This window comes from Sus scrofa, chromosome 4 (genome assembly GCF_054392235.1).
Source record: "Sus scrofa isolate SSC_HxYL_T2T_F1_AM1 chromosome 4, Sscrofa_HxYL_maternal_Yorkshire_Landrace_v2.0, whole genome shotgun sequence".
Lineage (NCBI taxonomy): Eukaryota > Metazoa > Chordata > Mammalia > Artiodactyla > Suidae > Sus > Sus scrofa.
In genome coordinates this window covers 103,122,290-103,135,414 of record NC_139386.1, presented here as the reverse complement: position 1 = coordinate 103,135,414, position 13,125 = coordinate 103,122,290, and the positions used below count along the sequence as shown (strand labels likewise).

General features: G+C 58.8%; 1 protein-coding gene across 22 annotated transcripts; it reads left to right on the top strand.

Moving 5' to 3' along the window:
* Window positions 1-1,166: 1,166 nt before the first annotated feature.
* Window positions 1,167-12,838, top strand: ADAMTSL4 (ADAMTS like 4). Of its 22 annotated transcripts, none has more exons than XM_085022980.1 (20): window positions 1,471-1,561; window positions 2,073-2,146; window positions 3,307-3,337; window positions 4,044-4,259; window positions 4,458-4,515; window positions 4,830-5,170; window positions 5,355-6,033; window positions 6,272-6,374; window positions 7,409-7,545; window positions 7,923-8,127; window positions 8,319-8,491; window positions 8,646-8,757; window positions 8,862-9,047; window positions 9,235-9,364; window positions 9,703-9,907; window positions 10,454-10,630; window positions 10,944-11,150; window positions 11,243-11,422; window positions 11,674-11,818; window positions 11,970-12,838. In XM_085022980.1, the coding sequence occupies exons 4-20, from the start codon at window positions 4,240-4,242 to the stop codon at window positions 12,104-12,106; spliced, it is 3,195 nt and encodes a 1,064-aa protein (XP_084879106.1). In that variant the 5' UTR covers window positions 1,471-1,561; window positions 2,073-2,146; window positions 3,307-3,337; window positions 4,044-4,239; the 3' UTR covers window positions 12,107-12,838. The 22 variants fall into 22 exon arrangements, with proteins under 22 accessions (XP_084879107.1, XP_084879104.1, XP_084879114.1 ...); XM_013997192.3 differs by having other exon boundaries at window positions 11,659-11,818; XM_085022979.1 differs by having other exon boundaries at window positions 3,307-3,383.
* Window positions 12,839-13,125: the final 287 nt, after the last annotated feature.

Below are 13,125 nucleotides of genomic sequence, written 5' to 3'. Positions count from 1 at the left end.
GTTACAGCTCTGATTAGACCCCTAGCCTGGGAACCTCCATATGCCGAGGGAGTGGCCCTAGAAAAAGCAAAAAAATACAGCAAACAAACAAACTGAATAGACTCAATAATACACGACTGCGGTTGATGAATAAATGGCAAATAAAAATTTAAATCGTAGTGTCCATTTGTTATCTACTGTCAGCCATTTTGTATATATTATTTTTCTTTGTTTTTAACTAATGACATAGATAATGCTCATGGTTAAAAATTCAAAAACATATAAGCATAGAGTGACAGCCTCCTAACCCCACAACCCCTCCCCAGGTATTGTCTCCAATTTTGAGTCTGGGATGTATTCTTCCATAAATAGACAGACGTATCTCCAAGCCTGTCATATGAATCAGATAAGCCCATTTTACAGATGAGGAAACTGCAGCACAGAAAGTTTGAAGTACTCATCCAAGACCACAGAGCTGACAAGTCCTGGAGCAGAGATTCAAATCTAAATCGTCTGACTCCTAAGTCAGCGCATTCCTCCCGCTATGCCCTGTGTGTCAAATTTTATGGATGAAGAAACCTAGGCTTGGAGTTCCCCTCCTGGCTCAGCGGTAATCAATCCAACAAGTATCCATGAGGATGTGGGTTCGATCCCTGGCGTCGCTCAGCGGGCTAAGGATCTGGTCTTGCCATGAGCCGTGGCATAGGTTCAGAAGCTTCTCGGATCCCTGCGTTGCTGTGGTGTTGGCCGGGACTGCAGCTCTGGTTATACCCATAGCCTGGGAACTTCCCTATGCCCCTGGTGTGGCCCTAAAAAGACCAAAAAAGAAAAGAAGAAAAAAAAAAAAAAAAAAAAGAAGAAGAAGAAGAAAAAGAAGAAACCGAGGCTCATAGAGGTCCCCTGAGCAGCCAGAACCACATGGTTCACAGCCAAACGTGGGAGAGGCAGGGATGAGAGTGTGCTTGCACCAGAGGCTGCGTGGAGGAGAGGGCCTCCGCCGATGGGGCATCTGGGATCGTGCGGGTCTATCTCGGCCCAGCAGTGCCCAGATCTGGGCCCAGAGGCTCGTCCACGCCGCTGGTGTACAGGAACCACCCAGCCCCTTGGCGCCCCTCGCGGCCGCCCCGCCAGGGCAGGCGCAGCACTCGCACCGCCCACTCGGAGCCGGCTGGGAGGCCCGGGTCCCGGAGTCCCGAGCCGCAGCCAGGCCGGGAGACAGTGCCCGGGGGCGATGGCTGTCTTCGAACAGGGCTGGGACCCCTTCGGCTTCGCCCCCTCGAGCCGTCGGCGGGCGCCGGGCGGGAGTAGCTAGTCCCGCTACTCTGGGTGGGTGGCCTTAGCGAGCCGGGGGCTCGGGGTGGGCCGCCCAGACCCGGGGGCCGGCGAGGGGCGCGGGCCGGGCGCGTGGCGGGAGGGCGGAGTGGGGGCGGAGAGGGGGCGTGGCGGGGGCGGAGCCGCGGCCGGAGGCGGCAGAGTCCGGAGCCCGGCTCAAGGGCCGCCGTGGCCGCCGCGGAGCAAAGCTGTCTCGAGAGAGCGCCCGGGCGCAGAGGGGTTAACGGGCCGCCGGGGCCTCGAAGAGCAGGTACAGACCTTCCCTGGGACCCCTGGCCCCGGCTGCCCTCTCTCCCAGGTCCCGTTAGACCACCGGCCCTGCGCGCCCGCGCCACCCGAGTTCCCTGCTCCCCAGGGTCGCGCCCCAGCCACGACCCCGGCCCCAGCTCTTAGAGCCTCGGAAGATCTTCCAGTCCCTGGGGCCGGATTCCTGGGGAGGGGGTCTGATCCCTTGGAACGCTGGCCCCGTCACCCGGCCAAAATTCCTACTAAGTCATAAAGTCGGAAAACATACGCAGGACCTCGCGGCATGCGCCGGGCGCCACCTGCCCTCATCTGAAAGGGTGCTCCTGGAGGATGTGTATCCCACCCTCCACCCCCGTCCTTTGGCCCTGGAGTTGGGGGATAGGGACGATGGGAGGGGTGCTGGTGGGTGCCCGTGATCAAACTCAGCCTGATTGGAAAGGAAGGACACCTGTCGGGTTGGGCCTCCCTCACTCAGGAGTGGAAGGTGCAAGGAGAACCAAAGTGTTTTCTCTCAGCATAGGGACTCTCCAGCCAGCCCTGGAACCTGCTGTCCAGCCTCCTGCCCCTCCGTGGCACCCATTTCCCAGAGGTGGGTCCCCTGGGGGTGAAGGGGTTAGTCTCTCCTTAATCTTCACTGGCCAGTGTGGAGGTGTGGCCGGGAGGAGCCCAGGTTCGTCTAGACCAATGTTAGCCTGGCCCAAGGGTGACCACTTCTGACCTCTCCTTTCCTCACCCTGGGCGGTGAGACACACCAGATGAGGAACATGAAAAGGGTGAAAAACACAAATGTGTGTCTGTTTCCGCAGTGGAGGGGGTGTCGGCCCCCTGCCCAGCTATGCAGGAGGTGGGGTAGGACTTTTCCAGAGAGGGAGCCAGGCCTGGCCATGGCCCCAGGAGCTCACGTCACCCCACCCCCCACCCCTCACTTCTCCAGGGAACTGCCAAAGCCAAACTCAGCTCAGGACAGGATTATGTGTACTGGGTAGACCCATGGAGAGAGAAAGCAAGATACAGACCTGGGGTAGCTGCGAGCAGAAGCAGAGAGGGATTGGAGAGGGGCCTGGCAGCAAGAAGGGGTAGACAGTGACCATCACCCCATCTCTCCTTCCCTTCAACCTCCCTCCAGTGAGAGGCAGGCAGAGAGCTGAAGGCTTGGGTGGAACGTTGGCCCTTCTCTGGAGCCCCTACCCGATCCCCCATCAGGGTGGAGTTGCTGACCTCAGTGGCCAGCCCAGCCAAGGGAAGGAGCAGACATCAGCAACCCCTTCCCAACCCCAAGGAGCTGAAGAGACCCTGCAGCTCGGGCTCAACCACTGCGACCCCTCCCTCAACTTCCCAAGTCCTGGGGTCTCAGGGAGGGGAGTGCGGGCTGGGAGTTGCTACCCCCAAGCACATTCCTGCCCTTCCCGCTGTCATTTTCCTGCCCCTGAGCTGGCCCACCTCGGCATTAGCTCCTTGGATTCCTCTCCCGGGTGCCTTTCAGATCCAACAGAAACATTTTTTTTTTTTTCCTGGAAAGCAGAGCTCCAAGCAGCCTGAGGAGTGGGGGTGGAAAGGCCTCACTGTGAGCAGGAAGGGGTTGGGGGGCAAGGGGGAGCGGTGGAAGAGTCAGGCTTAGACCAGGGGACTAAGTTCTGCTTCCCAGATGATCAAGGCTAGACTTCAGGATGGACTTCCCAGCTCTTCAGAAGATAGACCAATGCGGGACTGGGGAGCAACGACATCTCTAGCTGCATCTCCCCTTCCCAGGTTCTCCAAGCCCATCAGAATCTCGCCTGAAGTAAGCCCTCACTGATCCAGGGCTGGACGCCAGCCCCCAGAGGGAGGTGAAGTCTCAGTGGGAAAAATCACTTGCTTCTCTAGAGATTAAACCATCAGCCCATTTAGTTTATCCCTTGGCTGAAAAGCATTTGAGGCAGGCAGAGATGTGCTTGAGGGTTCCAGAAGGAGCTTAGCTAAGAAGGGAAGAGATGGAGTTCCTGTCGTGGCTCAGCGGTTAACAACCCCAACTAGGATCCATGAGGATGCGGGTTTGATCCCTGGCCTTGCTCAATGGGTTAAGGATCCGGCATCCCTTGAGCTGTGGTGTAGGTCATAGACACGGCTCTGATCTGGTGTTGCCACAGCTGTAGCTCCGATGAGACTCCTAGCCTGGGAACCTCCATAAAAGAAAGGAAGAGAAAGCTGGGAGACAGGCAGGGGAAACCCAGGGGCTTCCAGTCAGCAGCTCAGAGGGGGTGCCTGGCAAGTGCTTGCTGAGCCTCTTTTCTCAGCTTTCCAGGAGGAGCCAGGTGGAAAGCAACTTGAGAAGGATGCATGTGCCTGGGCTGGCTTTGAGACTGTCCCTAGTCAGGACTGGAAGGAGCTGAGACCTTCCTACAGTTGAGGGAGGGGATTTAGCCTGAGTCTGGAGGCTGAGGGCAGACCCTCACCCTCTAGCCTGGGCAGACGGACAAAGAAGTGTTCCTTCTTCTTCCCACCCTTAGGATCTTAAAGAGCTGGGCCAGTCTTCTCCACGCCTCCCTCCTCACTCTGACATGTCTTGCTGAGGGGTCATCCCTCCCAGTCCCCAGCCTTCCCGAGACTGGGTCCGTCTTCAGTCCTCTGAAGCCTAGATGCCCAAGTAGAGTGTTTCCTTTGGGTCCCCTCCTCCCTTGCCCTGGGGCCACCAAGGGAGGAGTGATGGAGAAGCAGGCGATCAGGTAAGAGGTTGGGGCTGCTCTAATGGAGGGATGGCTCTGTCCCCCTGTCTCTGGAAGTAAGAGGAAGGAGATCTCAGGGTGGAGCCGTGGGAGGTGGTAACTTCTGCTTTCTGAGAAGTTGGCATCAGGATGTGGGGAGCCCACTAGGGGTGAGGGGTGGTGTCAGACAGCACCTTCACTCCTGCCTTTGGTTTGCAGGCCCGGGTTGTGTCTGATGCTGCTTCTGTCCCTCCCTCAGCTCTGCCTGGATCAGGAGGTGAGCAGGGGACTAGAGGCTGTGAACCTTCCTCTCCCTGTCCCCCCCCAGCCCTGCAGTCTCCAGACAGACCACGTCTCCATTTTCCAAAGCCTCTGGCAAGCCATGGCCCCTTTCTCTCACGCTTGGCCCTCCCAGCATCCCCAACACCCTAACTCCTTGCCAAATAACCTCAAGTCCTACCTCTGCCACTGAATGTGACCTTGGGCCAGTAACAACTGCCCCAACCTCCAGCTTTGGACTGGATATTCTGTACAGATATTCTGTACCCTCGAAAATCATTCTAATTTCGTTTAAATTTTTGGTCTACACAGGTGTTGTCTGGACACTCACTTCAGACACCCCCTGAGGAGAGCCAGGGCCCCGAGGGTGTCTGGGGTCCTTGGGACCAGTGGGCCTCTTGCTCCCAGCCCTGCGGGGTGGGGGTGCAGCGCAGGAGCCGGAAGTGTCAGCTCCCTGCAGCTCACCTCCACCAGGGCCGGCCCCCAAGACATCCAGAAGGCCTGCTCCCCCGGGGTCAAGGCCCTAGACCTCAGACTTCCCGAGAAACCCTTCCCCTGTACAGGCCACCGCCTCGGGGAAGAGGTGGCCCCTTTCGAGGTCCTGCTTCTCAACTAGGGAGAGAGGAGGCCCGGGAGACTCAAGGAGCCAGGAGGTGAGGGGTGGCGCTTTGAGGGGAGAGGCGGGGCCTTGGGCAAGGGGCGGGGCCTGGGATGAAGGCTAGTGGAGCAAAAGATCCAGGCTGAGAAAGGCTTATCTTTGGTGCTAGGAAGTAGACTGGGGAGGCAGCGTCGGAGATGACCAGCTCTGTGACCCCGTGTCTGCAAACACCTTCTCAGGTCCCGGGTTCGAGACCCCATCAAGCCAGGAATGTTTGGCTATGGGAGAGTGCCTTTTGCTTTGCCGCTCCATCGGAACCGCAGGCACCCGCGGAGACCACTCAGATCTGAGCTCTCGCAGACCTCAGACCTTCCATCCCTGATGCCAAGAGCAGTGCCATCCTCTGCAAACCACACCCCGCAAACTGAACTTCCTCCCACAGCACCGTCTGCCCCTGCCCGGTCCCCCCCAGCGGACTCCCCAAGTCCCGAAGCTGCTCAGACAGAGGTGCCCTCTAGAACCGAGCCTGCCCCCACAGGGCCCCACCCCAGTACCCGGGCCTCAGTCACAGGGCCCTCTTCTCCACCACCCCCAGGAGAAGGGCGCTCCTTTCACGCATCTCCTCAGCCAAGAAGGCCAGGTTCCCAGGGTGGGGCCAGTCCCCAGCTGGCAGAGAGACACCCTCATCCTTTCCTTTCTGTCCCTCCGGGCCGAGGCCAGCAGAGCCCGGAGCGCTGGAGACCTGGGGGGGATCGGCTCAGGTCCCTCACCGAGTCTGCCCCTCACCACCCCCATGGCTGGTTGCCTCTGCTGAGTACCGGCCCTCACTCCAGCTCTCTCTGGAGTCTCTTTGCTCCCAGTAGCCCTGTCCCAAGATGTTCTGGGGAGAGTGAGCAGCTGAGAGCCTGCAGCCAAGCGGTGAGTTCTTTTTGGACCCCTCCCAGACTTCCGTTCTGCTTCCCTGCCCTTGAGTCTGGGTTCTCTGCCTGTCGGAGCTGGACCTGAGGGAGAAGGGCCTTGGCATCCGGCCTCCTCGGGGTAGGGGCCTTGGAGCTCTGCCACAGACCTGACCTTCCTCCCTATCCCCCAAATCCAGCCCTGACCCACACCCCCATTTTCCTCCCCAGCTTTGACTCCTCTGTATCCCCCACCTCAGCCCTGCCCCCCTGAGCAGCCAGATCCCCGGGCCCTGCAGTGTGCAGCCTTTGACTCCCAGGAGTTCATGGGCCAGCTGTACCAGTGGGAGCCCTTCACCGAAGGTGAGGTTTCTAGCCCACCCCCCCGGAGAGGGGGACTTAAGGCTGGGGGAGGAGGCGGGCGAGACACTCAGCCCTTCTTGTTCGCCTCTGTAGGCTCTGTATTTCTCCTGAGCCATGTTCTTTTCCCCAGGGCTGGGGAATAGAGACAGAACGGGCCCAGAAGGGGGCGAGGTTTCAGACAGGGCCCCAGCTGTCGGAGGGGGGACAGATGGTCAGCGGAGGGGTCAGTCTGGGAGAGGGATGTATCCAGAGGTGCCCTTTGGCTGGTGTCCTCTGGGGAGAGGAAGGAGATGGGGTGGACACGCCATGAGCTGGGTGTGGGCAGAGCGATCCTGTCCAGTGGTGACAAGGTGGGTGCGGGCGCCCCATGGATCCTGTACAGGGTTATATCACTTTCTTCCAAGTGGCCATCCATTTGATTTTAAGCCCTGTCACCTTGATATCAAGACAACCCCTCCTGAGCTGTGAACTCACATAATCATGGTTTCAAGCATCTCTGTTCTCAGAGTTCACAACCCTTTTTCTGGTCTCAGTAACCTCAGTTGATCTGAACCAACTTTTAAAATATTTATTTATTTATTTATTGCTTCTCAGGGCTGCAGGTGTGGCCTATGGAGGTTCCCAGGCTAGGGGTCGAATTGGAGCTATAGCTGCCAGCCTACGCCACAGCCACAGCAACCTGGGATCAGCAACCTGGGATCCGAGCCACGTCTGCAACCTATACCACAGCTCATGGCTCCCCTGGATCCCCGACCCACTGAGTGAGGCCAGGGATAGAACCCGCATCCTCATAGATACTAGGGGTTTGTTCCATGGAGCCACAGCGGGAACTCCTGAACCAACTTTTGTGTGACCCTCAAGCTGCCCTTTCAGAGGACAGAATTGTCGCATTTCCTTCATCCACAGTGACCTTGGCAACCTCAGGACGCTCTGTAGCTGATATAAGCCAAGCTGCTCTCAGGGCCCTGGGATCTTTCCTAGTTAACATCCCCTCCTGGGACCCCAGCTAACTACCCTTCTACCCTGTCTCTTAGTTCAGGGTTCCCAGCGCTGTGAACTGAACTGCCGTCCCCGTGGCTTTCGCTTCTATGTCCGTCACACTGAAAAGGTCCAGGACGGAACCCTGTGTCAGCCTGGAGCCTTAGACATCTGCGTGGCTGGCCGCTGTCTGGTGAGGGAGGATGGGGCGTGAGCTTGGGGAGGTGGGCAGTGTTCATTTCCTAATAAGTACTGCAGGCACACACCCAGTCTCCTTGCTCAGTATCACAATGGCGAAATATTCGGCTGAGATTGCAAAGAGGGAAGTTCTTACCTGCCCAGCTGGGCCGAGCAGACCCAAGGGGTGAACTGCAAGACAGACCCCCCCCCCCAGGCCCCTTGAGCTTCTCGGAGGCTGGCTGGGGCTGGTGGGACTGACAAAGAAACACAGTCTCACTTGAGTGCTAAGGTCAAGACACTCACCGAGCTGAAGGCTCCCAAGAGAACTGGGCCAGGTGTGAGGTGGGGGCTGGCTTCCAGCAGCCCCCACCTCCCTCCACTTTCCCTCAGAGCCCCGGCTGTGATGGGATCCTGGGCTCCGGCAGGCGTCCAGATGGCTGTGGAGTCTGCGGGGGTGATGATTCTACCTGCCGCCTGGTCTCGGGGAACCTCACTGACCCAGGGGGCTCTCTGGGCTATCAGAAGATCCTGGTGATTCCTGCTGGAGCCTCCCGGCTCCACATCGCCCAGCTCCGGCCCAGCTCCAACTACATTGGTGAGTTCCTGGCCTGCTGATTCTGCCCCTCACACCTCCATGCAGCCCAGCCAGCGAGTCAGCGCCCCTTCTGCCCTCCCTCGTGGGGATGGTGAGGAAGCGCAAGGGCTGGCGGTGTCTGGGGGTGTCTAGGGAAGCAGTGGCTGAGGGTGATGGGACTAACCTCGCATGTCCTGATCTGCCACCTCCAGCGCTTCGAGGCCCTGGGGGCCAGTCCATCATCAATGGGAACTGGGCTGTGGATCCCCCCGGGTCCTACACGGCCGGCGGGACTGTCTTCCGGTACAACCGTCCTCCTCGAGAGGAGGGCGCAGGGGAGAGTCTGTCTGCTGAAGGCCCCACCACCCAGCCTGTGGATGTCTACGTGAGTGTGGGGCCTGGGTCTGGGGAAGCGGCCCTGCGGGGGAGGCCTCTCCTCTGAGGGGAAAGCTCTGGGTCTCAGATGGGGAGAAGGCTGTTGGATGCCCCTGACCCCAGCCACCCGCAAGCACCCACTGGCTTCTCTCTTTTCTCCTCAGATGATCTTTCAGGAGGAAAGCCCAGGCGTTTTCTATCAGTATGTCATCTCTTCACCTCCCCCAGACCTTGAGAACCCGACCCCAGAGCCCCATCTCCCCCAGCTCCAGCCTGGTAAGATGTTGATCCCCAGACCCGGAAGGAGGAGGAGAGGCCAAGGGGGAAGCTCGAGGCAGTGGGGATGCATCTGATTTGTCTACACGACTCTCCCTGCACAGAGATTTTCAGGGTGGAGCCCCCACCCGCTTCGGCATCCCGGCCTGCCCGGACCCCTGGTACCCTCCAGCGGCAGGTGCGGATCCCCCAGATGCCTGCCCCGTCCCATCCCAGGACACACTTGGGGTCTCCAACCGGATACTGGAAACGGGTGGGACACTCTGAGTGCTCGGCATCGTGCGGCAAAGGTGAGACTTCATATAGCAGCCTGTAATCCTGGCACCCTTAGCCCAAATCCCTCACTTGGTGCTCCCGATCCCATCGCCTGGCTGGTGGGTCCACACCTTGACTCTGTCAAATCAGCCTGCAGTGACTAGGACCCCCTGACACTGGATGCTGAGCCGTCCCACCTCCTCTGGCTTTCATCCCCTTCAGGTGTTTGGCGCCCCATCTTCCTCTGCGTTTCTCGTGAATCGGGAGAGGAACTGGATGAACGCAGCTGTGCCATGGGTGCCAGGCCCCCAGCCTCCCAGGAACCCTGCCATGGCCCCCCGTGCCCACCATAGTGCGTATAATCCACCGGGAGGGTTGGGAACATAACAGCCACCCTGGGGAAACACGTCCTCGCACCTGCAGAATCACACCTGGACTCTGTGCTCAACACAAGATTTCTTGGCAACACAGAGATATTATTCAGCTAGAAAGGCTGACATTCCATAGATAGCAAGAAAACTGGCAGCCTGAGTCCTACCAGGAGCCCCACAATCCAAATGCTAAATATGCCCTCTGTCCTCTCCTCCCAACCCCGTCTGTCCACCCTTTCCCTGAATGTGGTGGCCCCACACGCGGCTGTTTCTGCCATCCATGTCTCTCTGTCTCTTCCCGCCCTGCCCATACCCATAGCTGGGAGACCGGCGAGTGGACATCCTGCAGCCGTTCCTGTGGCCCTGGTACCCAGCACCGCCAGCTGCGCTGCCGGCAGGAGTTTGGGGGCGGTGGCTCCTCGGTGCCCCCAGAGCGCTGCGGACATCTGCCCCGGCCCAACATCACCCAGCCCTGCCAGCTGCGCCTCTGTGGCCACTGGGAGGTCCGATCCCCCTGGAGCCAGGTGAGTGGACCTGGGCCCGGAAGCCTAGAGGAGTAGGTACCAGTGAGCCAGAACAGTGGTTTTTCCATCCCCATTTTAATCAGTAGCAACTTTTTTCAAACGAGATCTCACCAGTAAGTCAGCTGAGAGACTGAACCAGGGCTTGGGGGCCCAGAGCCCCATACTCTGCCCGCTTCTCAGCCCACAAACCCTGTAACTGCTGAGCCAGGGAGCAGAGGCAGATCCTGCTTCAAAAGCCCTGGAGATGGAGTTCGCGCCATGGTTCAGCGGAAACGAATCTGACTAGTATCCATGAGGACGCAGGTTCGATCCCTGGCCTCGCTCAGTAGGTTAAGGATCCGGTGTTGCCGTGAGCTGTGGTGTAGGTTCGGATCTGGCATTGCTGTGGCTGCGGTGTAGGCTGGTGGCTACAGCGCTGATTCTACCCCTAGCCTGGGAACCTTCACATGCCCCGGGTGCGGCTCTAAAAAGACCAAAAATCAAAAGAGCTGGAGGCTGGTGATGGAGCCAGGGAAGCTCAGCCCTCGCTGCCCCTGATTCTATCAGTGCTCCGTGCGGTGCGGGCGAGGCCAGAGGAGCCGGCAGGTCCGCTGTGTGGGCAACAACGGTGATGAAGTGAGCGAGCAAGAGTGTGCCTCAGGCCCTCCGAGGCCCCCCAGCAGAGAGGCCTGTGACATGGGGCCCTGCACCACGGCCTGGTTCCACAGCGACTGGAGCTCCAAGGTGGGCCCCACACCCCCTCAGCCAAGTCCCCATCCCTGGTGCCCCACATCCACCACACCCTCTCAGAGCCTCTCCAACTCGGTTAAATAAACTTTTATTGAGCAAGCACCTGCTGTATGCTAGATGCTGCTGATGCCGGGAACTTGGAGCTAAGTGAGGAAAACTTACATTAAGACCCTTGCCCCTGCCGGCAAAGTCTCCCTGTATCTGGCTGGTACCCCTGGGGGCATTCCCTATCCCCGGTCCAGAATGTGTCTGTCCTCAGCCCCCTCCTCTTCCCCTACCTGTCACAGCCCTCTCTGCTTCCCAACAGTGCTCAGCCGAGTGTGGGACGGGAATCCAGCGACGCTCTGTGGTCTGCCTTGGGAGTGGGGAGGCCCATGGGGTGGGCCAGGAGGAAGCAGGGGCAGGAGCCAGCGAGCAGACCTGTGCACCAGGAAGCCGCCCCCCTGACATGCGTGCCTGCAGCTTGGGGCCCTGCGAGGTGACGTGGTGCTGGTACACGGGGCCCTGGGCTGAGGTGAGCTGAGAACCTGGGAGGGGGCCCGTCAGTGGATTCCCTGTGGGGAGGTAGGATTAACCCCTGTTGTCCCTTCCCTTCCTCCCCATCAGTGCTCCTCGGAATGTGGCTCTGGCACACAGCGTAGAGACATCATCTGTGTGTCCAAACTGGGGACTGAGTTCAACGTGACTTCTCCTAGCAACTGTTCCCACTTGCCCAGGCCCCCTGCCCTGCAGCCCTGTCAGGGGCAGAACTGCCAGGACCGATGGTTTTCTACACCCTGGAGTCCGGTGAGTGCCTGCCTCCCTTGCCCTGTTCAGCATGGACTTCTCTCCCTCTGGGTCCCAGGCTAAGGCCAGCTGCACTTTACCTTGTCCCACTCCCTAGACTTGGAGGATGGGTGGCCCCGTCCATGTGGGATTTCATAATGTGCCAGGAAGCCCACCCCGCCCCCACCCCCTGCCCAGGAGGACGAGGCCTGGGGTTCATGAGGAGCCTGGGACACAGCAAAGGTCTGATTTGATAGCTGGGGCCTCCCCAGTGTTCTCGCTCTTGCCAGGGGGGCGTGCAGACAAGGGAGGTCCAGTGCCTGACTGCCAACCAGACCCTCAGCACCCGATGCCCTCCTCACCTGCGGCCCTCCAGGAAACGATCCTGTAACAGCCAGCCCTGCAGCCAGCGCCCTGGTAAAGAGCTCCCTCTCCCAGGTCCCCAGCAGAGTGGAGTTAGTTGACGTGTGGGTGGAGATTAGGAAGGCCGAATGGGCGTGGGCAACGCACCTCCAGCAGGATGGGTCTTGGTGACACTCTTGTGCCTACTGGCCTCCTCTGTCCCCAGATGATCAATGCAAGGACAGCTCTCCACATTGCCCCCTGGTGGTGCAGGCCCGGCTCTGCGTCTATCCCTACTATACATCCACCTGTTGCCGCTCTTGCGCCCATGTCCTGGAGCGGTCTCCCCCGGAGCCCGCCTGAAATGGGTCCAGGAGACCCTCTCCTCATGGTTTTCTCATGCCACCATCAGTCACCCATCAACCAGCCCACTCTGTACCTTCTGGATCTCCAGCCTGTCCTGGTCTCACTGGGGACGTCCCCCAGGGTGGTTGAAGGTGGCAAGATGACAGTGCCCGACCAGACCTGTGGTTGTGTCTGTGTGATGGTGTGATGGTGTGATGGTGTGTGTGCGCACAGGCCTCCAAATGTGTATCTGGGCCTGTGTGGATGTGTGTGCATCAAGCATCTGTGTCACTTCTCAGGAAGGAGTGACACAGACTGAGAAGGAAGGGGGAGGAGACGACTGTTTCCTTGAGGCTTTTCTAGGCTAAGATGAAAGCAAGTTTGAAGCTCTTGGGAATCTGAGCTACTTAGAGTCTGGCCTCCCCACCAATCCCAACTTTGTATCCTAAGCCTCATCTCTCCCGTTCAGGCCTCACATCTTCTGAACCACCTTTTCGCCCTGCGATTCCTTCTCCCATTACCCAGTCTCTTTATCCCTCCCTCTCACAGTAAGCTAGGGAGGGGGTCAGCCATCCTGCCTTTCCCCAGGAAGAGAGACACTATTTCCCCAGAGCAGGGACCATCTGGACAGAGGAAGGAAAAGAGAAAGGTTAGCATAAAACACCCTAGACCCTGTGCCCCACCTCCTAAAGTGGTTCCCACCCAGAACTAATTTATTTTTTATTAAAAATGATTATGACAAATGAGAAACAGGCTCTTTATTGTCTGCATGGAAACCCAGCCATATAGGCCAGCTAAGCAAGCTGTGTGAGCTTAGAATGAAGGACGGGAAGGGGAACAGGCCCTAAAGCCCACGTGGAGAGCATTTGGGCCCAGAAATGCTAATGAACGAGCCACAGTCACCTGAGACCAGGCACCTCCTTCAGAGAGGATCCTGGCCGACTCTGGGCCTTGCACTTTGGTCATTGACCACTAGAGGTCACCCCTTCCCCCAGTATAGGTATGAGTTTCGCCCCTTGAGTCTGGAGCAGAGGAAA